Genomic DNA, 15,737 nt, shown 5'->3' on the forward strand with positions numbered 1-15,737 from the left:
CAAAAATCCACTATTTGATGAAAACTGCTGGGAAAATTGGAAGATAGTGTGACAGAGATTACGTTTGGATCAACACCTCACACCCTATACCAAGATAAATTCAGATTGGGTGAATGACTTGAACTTAAAGAAGGAAACTATAAGTAAATTAGGCAAACACTGAATAATATACATGTCAGAACTTTGGAAAGGGAAAGATTTTAAAACCAAGCAAGACTTAGAAAGAGTCACAACATGTAAAATAAATAATTTTGACTACATCAAATTAAAAAGGTTTTGTACAAACAAAACCAATGTAAGTAAAATCAAAAGGGAAGCAACAAATTGGGAAACAATATTCATAAAAACCTCTGCCAAAGGTCTAATTACTCAAATTTACAAAGAGCTAAAACATTTGTACAAAATATCAAGCCATTCTCCAACTGAGAAATGGGCAGGGGACTTGAATATGCAGTTTTCAGATAAAGAAATCAAAGTATTAATAAGCACATGAAAAAGTGTTCTAAATCTCTTATAATCAGTGAGATGCATGTCAAAAGAACTCTGAGGTATCACTTCACACCTAGCAGATTGGCTAACATAACAGCTATGGAAAGTAATGAATGCTTGAATGCTAGAGGGGATGTGGCAAAGTTGGGACACTAATTCATTGCTGGTGGAGTTGTGAATTGATCCAACCATTCTGGAGGGCAATTTGGAACTATGTCCAAAGGGCGATAAAAGACTGTCTGCCCTTTGATCTAGCCATAGTATTGCAGGGTTTGTATCCCAAAGAAATAATAAGGAAAAAGACATGTATAAGAATATTCATAGCTGCGCTCTTTGTGCTGGCAAAAAATTGGAAAATGAAGGGATGCCCTTCAATTGGAGAATGGCTGAACAAATTGGGTTATATGTTCGTGATGGAATTCTATTGTGCTCAAAAGAATAATAAAGTGGAGGATTTCCATGGAGAGTGGAACAACCTCCAGGAAGTGATGCAGAGCGAAAGAAGCAGAACCAGGAAAACATTGTACACAGAGACTGATACACTGTGGTACAATCGAATGTAATGGACTTCTCCATTAGTGTCAATGCAATGTCCCTGAACAATCTGCAGGGATCTAGGAGAAAAAACAATATCCACAAGCATAAGACAAACTGTGGGAGTAAAAACAACAAGGAAAAGCAACTGCTTGACTACAGTGGTTGAGGGGATATGACTGAGGATAAATTCTAAATGAATACTCTAATACAAATTCCAATAACATGGAAATGGGTTCGAATCAAGGACACATGTGATACCCAGTGGAATCGCGTGTCGGCTATGGGAGAGAAGGGGGTAGGGGGAGGGAGGAAAAGAAAATGATCTTTGTTTCCAATGAATAATGTTTGGAAATGACCAAATAAAATAATGTTTAAAAAAATAAAATTTAATTTAAAAAATAAATTATGAAAAAAATGGTTATCCTGAAAAAGAAAAAAAAGAATATAGTCAGTTTTTCTGGGTAGTTGATTCTTGTTTGTAGACCTAGTTGTCTTGGTTTCCGGAATATTATATTCAATGCCTTTCAGTCCTTCAGTGTGGATGCTGCCAGATCCTGTGTTTTCCTCACAGGGATTCCATGGTATCTGAATGACTACTTCTTGGCAGCTTGTAATATTTTTTCCTTGATCTGATACTTATTGAATTTGGCTATAATATTCCTGGGTGTTGTTAGTTGGGGATTACGTACAGGAGGTGGTCTGTGGATTCTTTCAATCTCCACTTTTCCCTCTTGTTCTAGAATATCGGGGAAGTTTTATTAGATAATTTCCTGTAGTATTATGTCCAATTTTTTTTCCTTTGTCATGGTCTTCTGGTTGATCAATGATTCTTAAGTTGTCATTCCTGGAACTATTTTCTAAATTTTCTGTTTTGTGAATGAGATGCTTTATATTTTCCTCAATTTTTTCAGTCTTTTGATCTTATAGTGTCCTGCTGCCTTGTGAGGTCACTTAATTCTCCTTGTTGCATTCTGGTTCTTAAAAACTGGATTTTATCCCTGGCTTTTTGGTCATCCTTCTCCTTCTTGTCTGATTTTCTGTGTAGGTCATCTTTCCTCCTCTTTACCTCATCTCTCACCTCCTTTGCCCCATCTTTCATCATCTTTACCTCATCTTTCATCTCTTTTGCCTCCTGTTTTGTCTTCTTTGCCTCATCTTTCATCTCCTTTGCCTCATTTTCAAGCTGATTGATTTTGGCTTTCAAGACACTATTTTCTGTTTCCAGATGACTTATCTTAGTTTTTAAGTTCTTTTCCCAGTTGTATTCAGCCTCTATTAATTGTGTTTTGAACAGCATTTTGAATTCTTTCAAATCCTGTTTCCAGTTTACTGGGATTTCTGTTTCATTTGCTTGATGTTCCCTCCTTCTCTGTTCTATTTGCTCTTTGATCATTGCCTGTATAGAAGCTGCCGATTATAATTTCTTTTTTCTTTTTTTGTTGTTTGCTCCTTTTTTTATTTTATTTACCCCTTCTTTGCTCCCTACAGTTGTCTGTGCTCTTGCTCTTCTCATTTTTTTTTTTGGTTTTAGTGTTTTCTGTCAGTCTCCCCTCTTGGAACATTGTCAAGAGATTTCTCAGTGCCGTCTGTGGGGTAGGGGTGATGGAGCTTGAGCTTCCTTGTTCTATGGAGATTTTGATTAGATTAAAGCCCAGTAGTCTTTGGGGGAGGGGCATTGAAACTTGAGTTTCCCTGATCTCTGAAGACTTGTTCAGATTAAGTTCAGCTGATTTGGGCTGGATGTTCCCTGATTCCAAACCTCCTGGAAGGCTGGAGCAATATTTAGGAGCTCTGCCACTGGGAACAGGCTGCTTGCTTTGCGCTCCCTCTCCAGCTCCTTCCCCACCACCTGTGTTTGATGCTCTGAGCCTGGCACAGCCCTGCCTGCATCATACTCCCTCCAGACTAGTGCCTTTGCCTGTCCAGAGGTTCTCGTTTCCACTCTAGGTTTAGAGCTCTTGGTCAGGTGGGGATGGGGGGTCCTGGGACCTTCCTTCTTCCTTCCCCTTAAACCTGAGTGTTCTCAAATTCCAGCTTGGGGGGGGGGGGCATACCTCTTGAATTGAGTCCAGCAGGAGGGTTCCTTGTCTCTGTCTTGTTGTTAGGTTTGATTTTTAGTCCCCTAGGAGCATTTAGTTTGTAATTGGTAAGGAAGGGTTTTCAGAGGTCTGACCTTTTGCTGCCTCTACACCGCCATCTTGACTCCGCCTCCCTCTGTCCTACATATGTCTTGCTTGTGCATAGCCATTTGCATGTTATATCCTTAGACTGATCTCCTTGATAATGGCGACTATCCTTTTATTATTCTTCCAATTCCCTAACATAGTAGGCAATTAATAAATGGTTGTCGATTTACCATTCTTTCTACCTTTATGCTTGCTTCTCATAATATATCCAAAATGTGGGAAATTTTTAGAACCCTGTTTAGGTTGAGTTTGGAGTATTACTTTTGAGGTCTCTTGCAAATCATAGATTCTCTGAAATATAGCTACTAAAAGTGAAATTGCTTTTGCTATTTTTGTCTATAATAAACATCAACATCCATAGAAAATATTGAGTTAATTCTAATGAAAAAGTTCATGGTTTTTAAAAAATGTATGGTAATAGCTATGCTTTTGTCAAATATAATCTTTCTATTAGATTAAAGTTAAAAGATAATGCTACTGAAGAAGTTAATCCAAGCTATTCAGTACAGAACTATCAGACTTTGGTTCCTGATGGACAAAAAATAATTCTTTCCTTTATAATTTATGCTGAAATTTCATTTAAGAAACTGTAACATAATGTTATTTTCATTAAATTCTGTCCAACTTTAAAATTGCTTATGATAACTAGTAGCACTGGAAAACGTAAGATACTGTTTACTTTAATTGGGCAATTGAAAAGAAAGGAGTTTTAGATCAGAATGATCTAAAGTTTATAGGATACATTTTTCATAGAGCCTGAGGCCTAAAATTCAAAACAGTGAAATACAGTATATTAGATTATCATAAGTATTTTTATTGCTAGTAATGTATCTGTAAATTTTGAAATGAAAATGAACATCTTTAAATTCTGCATTATAAAAAAAAATCTACTTTCATGGCTTGATTTACCTTCAGAAAAATATCACATAAAGCATCTATCTACATCATTACTCTGCATTATTAGACAGAAATGGAATATGAAAAGCTATCATCAACTATAGTCTGTTTTTATTTGCAGGTAAATGGACAAGCTTTGTTTAGTTAAATGATCTAGAATCCTCTATATAGAACAAGTCCTTTATTTCCAGTTTCTTACTGATAACTACCTTGAAGATTTTTTCTTAATATAATAATAGACATGAAAGATGTATGCATTATTAGTGATTATGAAACTAGGAAAATATCTCTATAGAACTTATATACCTCACTTTTTACAGCTGATAGTTTAATCATAGAATTTCAGGAGAAGTTGTAGGCACACATACTGTTTACATAGGTTTTGTTTCAAGCTTTCAATGCAGGAAAGGATCTTTCTGTGAAAAGGTACTGTGGTTGAATTTCTTTCAAAGCAGAGCAAATTTCCCCCATAAAGATCCAGGTTTTCTGTATCAGCAGATGATATAAAAGAAGTTAGATCAATGCTAATTTAATACTGTAATTAATTTATGCAATTAATGCTATATTTGACATTCATGTTCAATAACCATTCAATAAATATCATTGAAAACTATGATTAAAATATCAGTTAATTTATTCATAGTATGGGATAGACTTTGAGTTATTCTGGAATTTATAGAAAATTTCTATTTCCTCCACTAATATTCTAATTCTTTTTTCAGGTCACTTTCCACATTGAACCATATAAGAATCGAGATGATCACAGTATGCACAAAATTATCAAGTACATTATAGATAAGTGAGTTTCTTAAATGATTATTGCTATTATTTGTTCTTTTACCTTCTCTTAAAAATAATATTTAAAGTTGTTTCACAGGCTAGCTTTTTAACAAAATGAGCAAAATTATGTTAATATTTAAGTTACTTTCCATTATAATTTGTGAACCATTTCACAAAAGGCAAAGTGAAACATTTCAGAAGTATCTAAATATTCATTTACAGTATGTTCATAAGAAAGCAGCATCTATATAATTTAACTTATAATAAACTCTTTAGATTTCTTTCAGAAAAAAATGTATCATAACAGTGCAGGGTACAAATTAAATGATTGATACTACACTAATTTAAATAACTACAAGAGGAGGAAAAAAGGAAATTTTTATTTCTCCTTAAGGGTAAGAACTATAATAGATATATATTATGCTATATTAAGGACCTAATCAGTCCTAGAAGAGTATTTAATAATACTAATTATATTTTCCCTGTTTTCTTAGGCATTGCATATTTTATTTCATTATGTTTGTTTCATAATATATCTGAGATCTAATTTTCACTCTGAAAAATTCAAAATAAAGTGATGTAAAACTTTTGGCTGAAAGATGTAAACATTATCTATAAAATGCCCTGGTAATCATTAGGTTGATTTAAAAAAAAACAAATGCTCTCTTAGAAATTATTTGTGCTTATTTATGTAAGAACTGTAAGAATTATATCTGTTTGTTTTCTAGATATGGAAGCCATCCAGCTTTTTACAGGTATAAGACTAAAACTGGCAGAGTCTTGCCCATGTTTTATGTGTATGACTCCTATTTCACAAAGCCGGAAACCTGGGCCAATCTGTTAACTGCCTCAGGTCCCCTGAGTGTTCGTAATACTCCCTATGATGGATTGTTTATTGCTCTTCTTGTAGAAGAAAGACACAAACAGGAAATCCAGAGAAGTGGTTTTGATGGCATTTATACATACTTTGCCACAAATGGCTTTTCTTATGGCTCATCACATCACAACTGGGCAGTCCTAAAAGCCTTTTGTGACAGCAACAGCTTACTGTTTATCCCAAGTGTGGGACCAGGATACATAGACATCAACATACGACCATGGAACAACCACAACACTCGGAACCGAATCAATGGGAAGTACTTTGAAACTGCTTTCAGTGCGGCGCTTCAAGTGCAACCTGATGCTATTTCTATCACTTCTTTTAATGAGTGGCATGAAGGAACTCAGATTGAAAAAGCAGTTCCCAAGAGAACTGAACTTACAGTTTACCTTGATTACCAGCCTCACAAACCAGGTATTTATCTGGAACTTACTCGTAAATGGTCTGAAAAATATAATAAGGAAAAAGAGCAGTGGCTTGCATGAGATTAATCCACTGACCATTTTAACATATTTAGTCCAAAATTTAGTCATAATCACAGCAGGCCAATATGTATAATTGTATTTTGTCAGATGTACAGAAGAAAGAAATCTTTAGGTTCAATATGCATTATTCTTGTATTTTTATTGGACTATAGACTCTGTAAAATGTTAAAATAGAATTATTATCATTGCTAACATCTTGTAGGTTATATTTTGAAAAAATTTAAAAAAGAAGCTGTGCAAATTTTTATATTCTATAAATCAGATTTAACTAGCCTCTTCAAGATAATTTGTGAAACACCAAATGTACAATATATTAGGATAGTGTGTATAATTTAAGGCTGAAATTGAAATTCAGCATTTATGACAGTTTAAATTTTATCTGGTAACCCATTATGAAGAAAGTAATTAGCATCCAATTAGATATTACTTGCTTCCTGGACTCAGAAACCAGTTTTGATTGTTTGTCTGTGTTAGAAATCATTGTGGTAGAAAAGCAAGGTACTATTGAAGAATTGCTAACGTATGTGTCTCCATCTTCATTTTTGAAAGCCATTTCTCTCTTTCAGGTAACTTCATGCCTTTTTAAGAATTGAAGTTATTGGCTACTAGAACCAAAAGCAGGAGAAAATCTCCATAAAATCTAACACACATATAATCTATGCCTTAAAATAGCATTACTAAAGCATTGTTAAAGATAAAGGGCCCTTTTTGCGTAGCTCAGTATTTGTTGTCATTTGCTATTTTTTAGGTATCTGCTATACTGTATGCTATGCAAGTCACAAATGCCTTGTCTATATAAGAAGAGGTTTTGTTTGGGGTCTTTAATATCCTTAATTTTAGTGATGATTAGTAAAATACCATCTATAAGTTAACCTCTAAATATATATATATATATATATGTATATATATATATACACACACACATACACACACTTAAGTGTGTGCATGTATATATGTGAATATATGAGAGGTTTTTAAAGCTTTTAAGTGCAAAAAAATCCTATTTTCCTAGAATGGAATATCTATCATATTTTATTATCTCTGTTCCTTAAGTTTGTCATTGATCAAGGTTTGTCATTGATCAGATATTAACTATGAAGTATGAAAAAGAAGTTATCATCGGATTGAATTCAGTGATGAGATTTTAAATTAGTCTGAATATAAGATTTCTTTTTTTCAGATATTTAATTCATATAAAACTCAACTATAGCCTAAAGTCAAATATGTCTATATATACATTTTTTCAGAACTCATTAAGGCATAATCTATTTTATAACCTATATTCAGACTGATATGATACTGCACAAAAATATTTAAATGTTCTTGGGGAAAACTGAGTGGAAATTATAGGTTAATTTTATTTTGACAATTTTACTTTTGCTGAAGATTTTTTTTTAATGGTAAGAACAAGAATAGTGTTAATTCTTTCAATATTTAGAAGTATATCTATAATTTAATACTTTGCAATTTCACAGCACCTTTAATCTGAGAATTAAAACTTAGAGTAAATATGAAGATCAGTAATATTAACAGTAAATGTTTGCTATTTAAGAGTAACCTATCATCAGAAATGAAACATTCAAAGTATTGAAATTCATCTGTTAACTTACCACTAAAACCAGGATGTTAAAATGCAACCTTAACTAGTACTGTAGTGACATTCTTGTAACCCCAGTTGGCAAAACATACTGAATCTGCTGTTAGAGCAATACAGTTAAATATAGAATCTCATGTAGTAAAGAAAAGATGAGAATTAAAACAATAAACAACAGATCATTCAAAGTATCAATATTTGGTCTTTGAAAAGGAGTAAGAAATACATATTCAGACACAAAGATACATTATGACTCATTATAACTTGGCCTTGATTATTATGAGTATGTAGAGAAAGCAGTGATGATAAGATGATTATTACAGATAAATTGAGAATCAACTACAGCATTTTCTAGCTTAATCACTTACATGCTTCTTAGCTATATAAGGATGTATCTAGTGCCTTCAAAATACCAGAAAAATAAATACTATTGTATGAATCACATTGACCTGGTAATTGTAGCAATAATGTTGATGATAGCTGATATTAATTCTAATTTTTTTATAGTTTGCAAGGATCTTTATATATCTTACTCATTTTTTCTCACGATAGCCCTGTGAAGTAGTATTATCACCATTTTATAGATTAGAAACATATGAAAAGAAATTAAGTGGCTTCATTTTACATTTTCTTTCTCCACATATAACACTATTGCTGCTGTACTACTGTGTCTCTCAATTAACCAGAACCTTCAATTAAATGAATTCCATCTTTAAGAGAAAGAAATTATTTCTTCCCACCCCCAAATTACCCTGACTTCAAATTATGTATTAGTTTTTTTTTTTTTAATTACTCTTAGGGGGAAGCTAGGTAACACTGGATAAAGCTCCAGGCCTGGAATTTGTGGAACCTGAGTTCAAATTTTACCTCTCACATTTCCTAGCTTTGTGACCTTGGGCAAGTCTCTTAACTCCAGTTGCCTAGCCCTTGCCACTTTTCTGCCTTAGATTTGATACTAAGGCAGAAGGGTTTTAGGGTGACCTTTTTAAATGAAACTTATATTCCCTTCTACAACCACAAGACCATGCATGTTCTTATGTATATATATTGAGAGTGAATCAGTCAATCCTTAATTTTTGCAGGAATCCTAGAAAATGATGCAAAAGTCAAAAAAATGAAATTTGATACAATGAAATTATAGGAAAATGATTAGATTCCTATGACCACCAAAAACTGTAATCTTTCACTAGAGATGGCTGAAAATTCACTTTTCTGCATACAATTCTTTATAACAAAACATTAATAACAATTTTCTTAAAATAGTAACCATAAAGTAACCCATAAAATAGAGCCCCAAAAATTAAATTGGTAACATGCAAAACATTTTTTCTAACTAGTAATTTCCTAGAATTCTATAATTTTTTGTGCAAACATCTCATTTTTAAACATTTTTTAAAAGAGAACATTTCAGGAAATAATCACTTTTGAATACATGAGATCCACAGTACTAACAGCTTTATTTTTCCACTAAGCTAACCCACTGACTTTGCACAGGAGCTCAAAGGACTTGAAATATACTATGAGGATATAGTTGCAACCCAAATCCAGTGTTTAAGGCAAACATGCAACAGATGCAACAAAGTTGCCCTTTACAAAGATAGGGTGAATAACACCAATGAAATGCCTAATAGGATACCAGTCACTACATAAATCTAAGTACTTCATACCTTTCATTTTTTTTTAACTACACATAGCTGTCAGTGTGTGAAAGTTAAAATGAAGTTACTGGTAAAATCACCTGAATGATTAAAGTTTCACATTTTAAACACAGGAATGATCTTGTTGAAGATTAACTGTCCAACCTTGAGACAGGGCAAATTTTTGCTCACTAAAGCAGAGTTAAGCAATGAATTTTTTTTTAAGTTTTTAATAATCAGGGTTGAAACAAAAAGGGGTTTCAAAAGCAGCCAATTAATTAGAACATACCATTCCATACAGCATTCCCAATAAGAGATTTTGTCATAAACTATTATCCTTCTGGAATAATTATATATCAATTAAATCCATGTATTTAAGCTATTTATAAAAGCTATTTCAGTGACATTTTTAAAATTCAGTGCAGCCTCAAAAGCTGAAAATTGTATAAAGTGAAGATAGTCAGTGGCAAAGGAGTGTAGTCTAACACTTCTTCTGACTATAATATTAGGCAAGTCTTGCTTCATTCTCTGACCTCTTTTTGCTTATCTACAAAAAAGAGGGACTTTAACTATATGATCTAGTTTCAGTTTTAAAATTCTGTTTTTTGAACCCCACCCACTGTTTATGTGTCATTGCTAGAAAAATATTTGCTATTGACCCTGTGTATAACACCAATATATATTCCATATTTGGAAGAAGCCTTAACTTTTTCCCTTCCTACTCTGTAATCTGTTGTGCCATTTCACTAAGTTTTCTGAATTATTACAGTAGTTAAAACAGGGAATTTTCATACTTTTTGAAATTATGGAACATTTATTTTTACTCCAATATTTCCATGCATATATAATTTCATTGTTGTGGTGGTATGCTATTCCCATACAAATCACAGTCCCATTTTAAGCCTTAGAAGTTAAGTGGTCTTAAAGAGATGTTGTAATTGAAAATTCCATTACCCTTTGGCCAATCAAGTGATAATTTTCCATACCAGAAGCCCTCTCAGTTTGGAAAGACTTGCCACACTTTTTACTGCACAGAAATGGCCTTTACACCATGACAAGGCATGGGAATAAATAGGCCTTTCGTGGAAGATAGAGCCTTTAAATTAATATAAAAAGAATTTATGAAACTTTGATAAAGAGGGAAAGTTTTAATGGTAAAATAGTGTAAATAGGTTGTAGTAAGTAACACTAAACAATCCATAAAAGGGTGTTTCTAAAATAATAAATATATTGTATACTGATAAAGTATTTTTCACATTTCACACACACACACACACACACATACACACATACAAATAGCATCTCTTTTGCACAATGTAGTCCCATTTTAACTTGTGTAAAACAGAGTACAGCAGTATTTTTCAAATTCCTTAGTCACAGTTCTTTTGTTTAACAGGCATAAATCTTAAGTACCAAAATATAGTAATAGAAAAAAAAAATAGAGGTTGGAAGGGACAGCTATATTGCTTAGTAGATAGCCAGTCCTAAAGCACCTGGGTTCAAATGTGACCTCATATGCTTTCTAGTTGTGTAACACTAGTCAAATCACTTAACCCCTGTTGCCTAGTCCTTACAGCTCTTAATGCTCTTCTGCCTTGGAACCAATACTTAATATCAATTCTAAAACAGAAGGTGAGAGTTAAAAAAGAAAGAAAGAAAAGAGGTTGGAGAGTAATTTATCTAGAGCTAACCAGAATTTTAGGTTTCTCTCTAAAAAGAATTTAAATTTACTTAGAGACTTCTCAGAAAATAACATCCCTTCAGGGGAAATATTCTCTTTAATTAAGTAACAAAAGCCAAAATTTATTTTTAAACAGTACTTTAAAATAAAATTATATTGTAAAGTTGTATAACCTTGAAAGTGTGCCAAATTATTTAAATTTAATTTAAACTTGCTTGTAGAGAATTTGCCATTTCCCCAAAGATAATCAGACCCCCACCAAATCTTTACTGTTCTTAGTCCCACTAGGTAAAGTGGAAATGTTACCCTTGGAAAAGGTTAGTAGACTCTCTAGTTGGTTTAGCTACTTCTCCCTGGCCTAAGGGCAAAATGGCTACCCCCAGGCCTAGAGTTCACTGACACACCTGATCTGACTTCTTAGTAAACAAAGGTAGATTTATTAAAGTTGGGAAGTTATTAGGAGTTCTTATTATTTATTAGGAGTTTGGGAAGGATAGTGGGCTAGGAAGGTCCCTAATCTTTTACCAATGTATCTATCCCAGTTTCCTCTGATCCTCATGGATCTCTTCCATCTCCAGCCAAGTTGGAGCTACACTGTCTTCCTCACTATCTCTGACCAATGTTTCTACCTAACTACCCAATTTATGCCTACCAACAAAAGTCTTCCTTGTAGTACAAATCAAGTAGTTTGATAAGAAACCAAATGTCCAGACAGATCCAGTCACCCAAAGTTTAGGATGAAGATAGAGATAATCAGCGCACTTGAAGGTATAAAGATGGTATTATGTGGTCTTCAGGGAGTTCAGAGATGTCTATGGGATAAAGGAAATCTCTGGCTGAAGCTCATAGGACAACAGGACTCCAAGTAGGAGGTTTGAAATCTGAGTAGAGAGCTCAGTTCACCAGCTCCAACTGATAGCATGTCATCCTCTCTCTCCCCCCACTCCTGGCATATCCTTTAACTATCCCAACACAAAATTCCAAATTCTTCTGTTGAATTCTGACTCTTGCCTTTCAGCCAAATCTGCTTTTTCTTTCTCTGCCACACCACCTTTTCTGCATTCTGATATTCCTGTCTTTCAAATGACTGCATTGGTGTGGCTAAATACCCTGAAGATAATCAAGAAAACAAGTATTTAGTTATTTTGTTCCCCCTTAAGGAAAACAACTTCTTAAATCGCAAGATAATGAATATGGCGCTGGAAGGAACATTTGAAATCATCTAGGCCACTCCCTCATTTAGATAAGGCCAGGAGAGAATAAATGGTTTATTTCACAGGTAATAAGTGACAGAAATATGATTTGAATTCAGGGTCTCCTCATATCCATTGCTTTTTTCCATTGTATGACATACTACTTATCAAATCAGCAGATTAATTATGAGACAATTTGAGAGATAACTTCTGGCTATTAAATTATTCCTTCAGTCAGCAAATATTTTTAAAGCTCCTTCTGTGTGAGAGGTCTTGTACTGGGTGCTCTTTGGGACATCAAATAAATCATAACTATAGAATTTAAGAGAATTATAAATTACTATAGAAGATTCCTTCCATCCGTGGTATATATAATATGGTTATATCTGTTCATCTTTAATTGAATTTATTGAAATAACTACTACCAATATTGATCATTGCTAAAATAACCGTGGGAACTCTGACACATAATTATTGTTTTATGAAGTACTCTGAGCATTAATGAAAATTATTCTTCAAGGGAACCAATGATTGGACCTTCAATTGGTACCAGTTTAATAGTTGATATTTCCTTTGAAGTCAAGATGAACTTCTTTCATAGAGGCTTAGAGAGTGTTTTCTCCAAGTCATGCTTCTTTGATTCTCATGAAATAAGATTTATAAAATATTTCTCAGGTACTCTACAGCATGCTTTTCAAACCACATAGTTTAAGATTTCTTGAATGACACATAAATAGGATAAAGAAATTTACTTCATTAATTTAAACTCATTAGATTAGCTTTTAATACAAAATAGTAGCCTAGCATAATACTTAATCTAACTATGGGCTATAATAGCACCTGTGTTAACTGTTCGTGTTTTTAACACTTGGACTTTTCTACTGTACATAATTTGCTGGTATAGCAGCCAATGTTTTTTGGTCCTTTTTTATGATAACATTGGAATCTGCTGTAACCACTTATTTCTTAGCTCCTTTAAATAGAGCTTTAAAAAAGATTTGATGTGTATACATAATGTGAATATCAGTGTATGGATGGACTAGTTTATTATATAAAATAATTTTTTATCTTACTAACAATGCAGGGCATAAGTATGCTATGAGATGTGATCCTATTTTTAATATGCAAGTTTATTTTTCATTGATAATTGACTAAGGAGTCACAGCAGGTACATTTTTATATACTCTCCTTACCTAAATATGCAAATATTGACAGACATCACAAGTTCCACTCGTGGACAATTATTTTATCATGTGAATTGTTTAGAGATTTTTTTTAATGTCTGGGACTTTTGTTTTTAATTTTTGTTGATAAATTTTATCCATTAGACCTGAAGACTTTCAGGATTTAACATTCCACAGCAAACTGGCTCATAACAAACCATCTCAAATGCCAAGCAAACCCTTTATCATGCACTTCCTTGACCAGATTGGTCCATTTTACTGAGTATATACACTGGTCCTTGTTCCGATATATTTATATCTAAATAGCTCTCTCTATCTTTATCTATCTGTATATAGAGATATAGAGATATCGATACACTTTTGCATTGGTGAATCCACTATTAAAATCTCAGTAAGAGTAATTCATCAATTTGAACCAGCACATTTCTACATTTTCCTTAGGATTTGTAATACTAAATTGAAAAACATGATTTCCTTAGGATTTGTAATACTAAATTGAAAAACATGATTTCTAAGATCTTTCTGGCAACTCTTCATTAAAAATATATGGTAAAAAATATAAGATAATACATACCTTATTGTATATCAATTATTTCACCTAAATGTTATGAAGTCTAAAATTAGGGCATTGTCCTTGCAATTTTAGGCATGACTTTGCCTTAATTGCTTTGGAGAGTTATTCCTCCTTAAAGTCAAAGGAACCTAATAGTACTGCTGATTACTTTATACTCTAGTTTGCAAGAGAGACCTTGCTAAGGCACATGATTTAAAAACATTAAAGTCTCATTTTTTCAATGTTACTTGAAACCCAGACATTGATGACTAATTATATTTTTCAGAACTAAAAATCAAGTAGTCTTTGCAGCTATATCTTACTCAAATCAGAAATTTTCACCTTGTGTGATTCAATTTTATTTTTTCAAAGTATATTAGATATTTAATTCTTGTATGAATGAACTGGGAATCAAGGCTCATTAAGAAGTGGTCACATTGGAACATATACATCATTACACTGCATGAGATGTACCATTGTTGAATAAGGGGAAGAGAGTCACTTAGAATTATGATATATGTTGAGTTTTTTTCTTTCTCTAAGAAGGAATAGTTGAGAACACTGTTGCTGTAAGTCAAAAGCCACTTCAAAACTTCCAGAAGATAGAAAACAGGAAAAATGAGGCCTTCATAATAAGTAGGAATCATAGATTTGATAGAAAGACCTCAACATTCAACTAGGAAGAAAGAAATTGAGGAAACTGAGATAAATAGCAATACCTAGAATTGAACCCATATTCATCAGACTTCAAATAGAGTACTCTTTACATTACACTATCTTTAAAATTTAAAACACAACAGTTTAAGTCAAATCCTATACATCAGAATATGCAAGGTTTAAATTAATAAGCATATGCATTAGACCATACCTTATGTTGAGTGAACTATTTATATCTCATGTAATTTTTCTTTGTATTTTTGAGTCAGCCAGTATAAAGAGATTCCAAAATTTAAGTGGAATAAGATTGTCATAGAGTAACTACATTCCAGAAAGCATATTACCTTTCAGTTTTACTACCACTAAAATAAGTGACATAGCACTGATAATATGAAATATTCCTATTTTTGAGTATTTTTATGAGGAAATGTTATATTATACATGTCTAGGAAAATGCAAAAAGAAAAAATAAACACAGACCCTGGAGTATGAAACTGAAAGATTAAGAATGTTTTCCAATATATTTTATTTGTTATGTAATTACTGAGCAAATAGAATTTTGTTCTTTATTTATGCCTGCCTTTGCTAAATAAAAGAGATATCTTCATTAAATTGTTGCTTGTGGCTTGGTTTTTATGAAATCAGATTTCTCTGAAAGCACTCAGTTGAAATTTCCCTTTTCCCTGGGGAAATTGTACTGTAAAGAATGTCAAGGAAAATGTTTCATTTCCTTTAGGCTTTCAAGCACAATTGTCATCTTGGGACATGACAAGTAGCTATATAGTGTATTTTCTTCAAGATGGGTGGAATTGTCAGTTGACTTTGAGAAAATAATTAATTTAGAAGGTGATTTAATCACAATCTTGGAAATCATTTATTGATTCATCATGTTGATGGGCATTGTACAATCTATAAAATAACAAGCAAAAGAAGGAATACTTAAAAGGGAAAGACAATCCTGGGTGTTGAATCCTGACAACAGCA

The 15,737-nt window shown here is 32.8% G+C and overlaps 1 protein-coding gene across 1 annotated transcript in view; it reads left to right on the top strand.

Moving 5' to 3' along the window:
• Positions 1–15,365, top strand: part of MANEA (mannosidase endo-alpha) — a 137,249-nt gene extending 121,884 nt beyond the window's left edge. Inside the window, exons 5-6 of the mRNA XM_001377106.4 lie at positions 4,832–4,908; positions 5,618–15,365. Of these exons, the coding sequence (XP_001377143.1) occupies positions 4,832–4,908; positions 5,618–6,254 (714 nt within the window). The 3' untranslated portion in view covers positions 6,255–15,365. The remainder of the gene's footprint in view (positions 1–4,831; positions 4,909–5,617) is intronic.
• The last annotated feature ends 372 nt before the right edge of the window (positions 15,366–15,737 follow it).

Source organism: Monodelphis domestica, chromosome 2 (genome assembly GCF_027887165.1).
Source record: "Monodelphis domestica isolate mMonDom1 chromosome 2, mMonDom1.pri, whole genome shotgun sequence".
NCBI classification, from domain to species: domain Eukaryota; kingdom Metazoa; phylum Chordata; class Mammalia; order Didelphimorphia; family Didelphidae; genus Monodelphis; species Monodelphis domestica.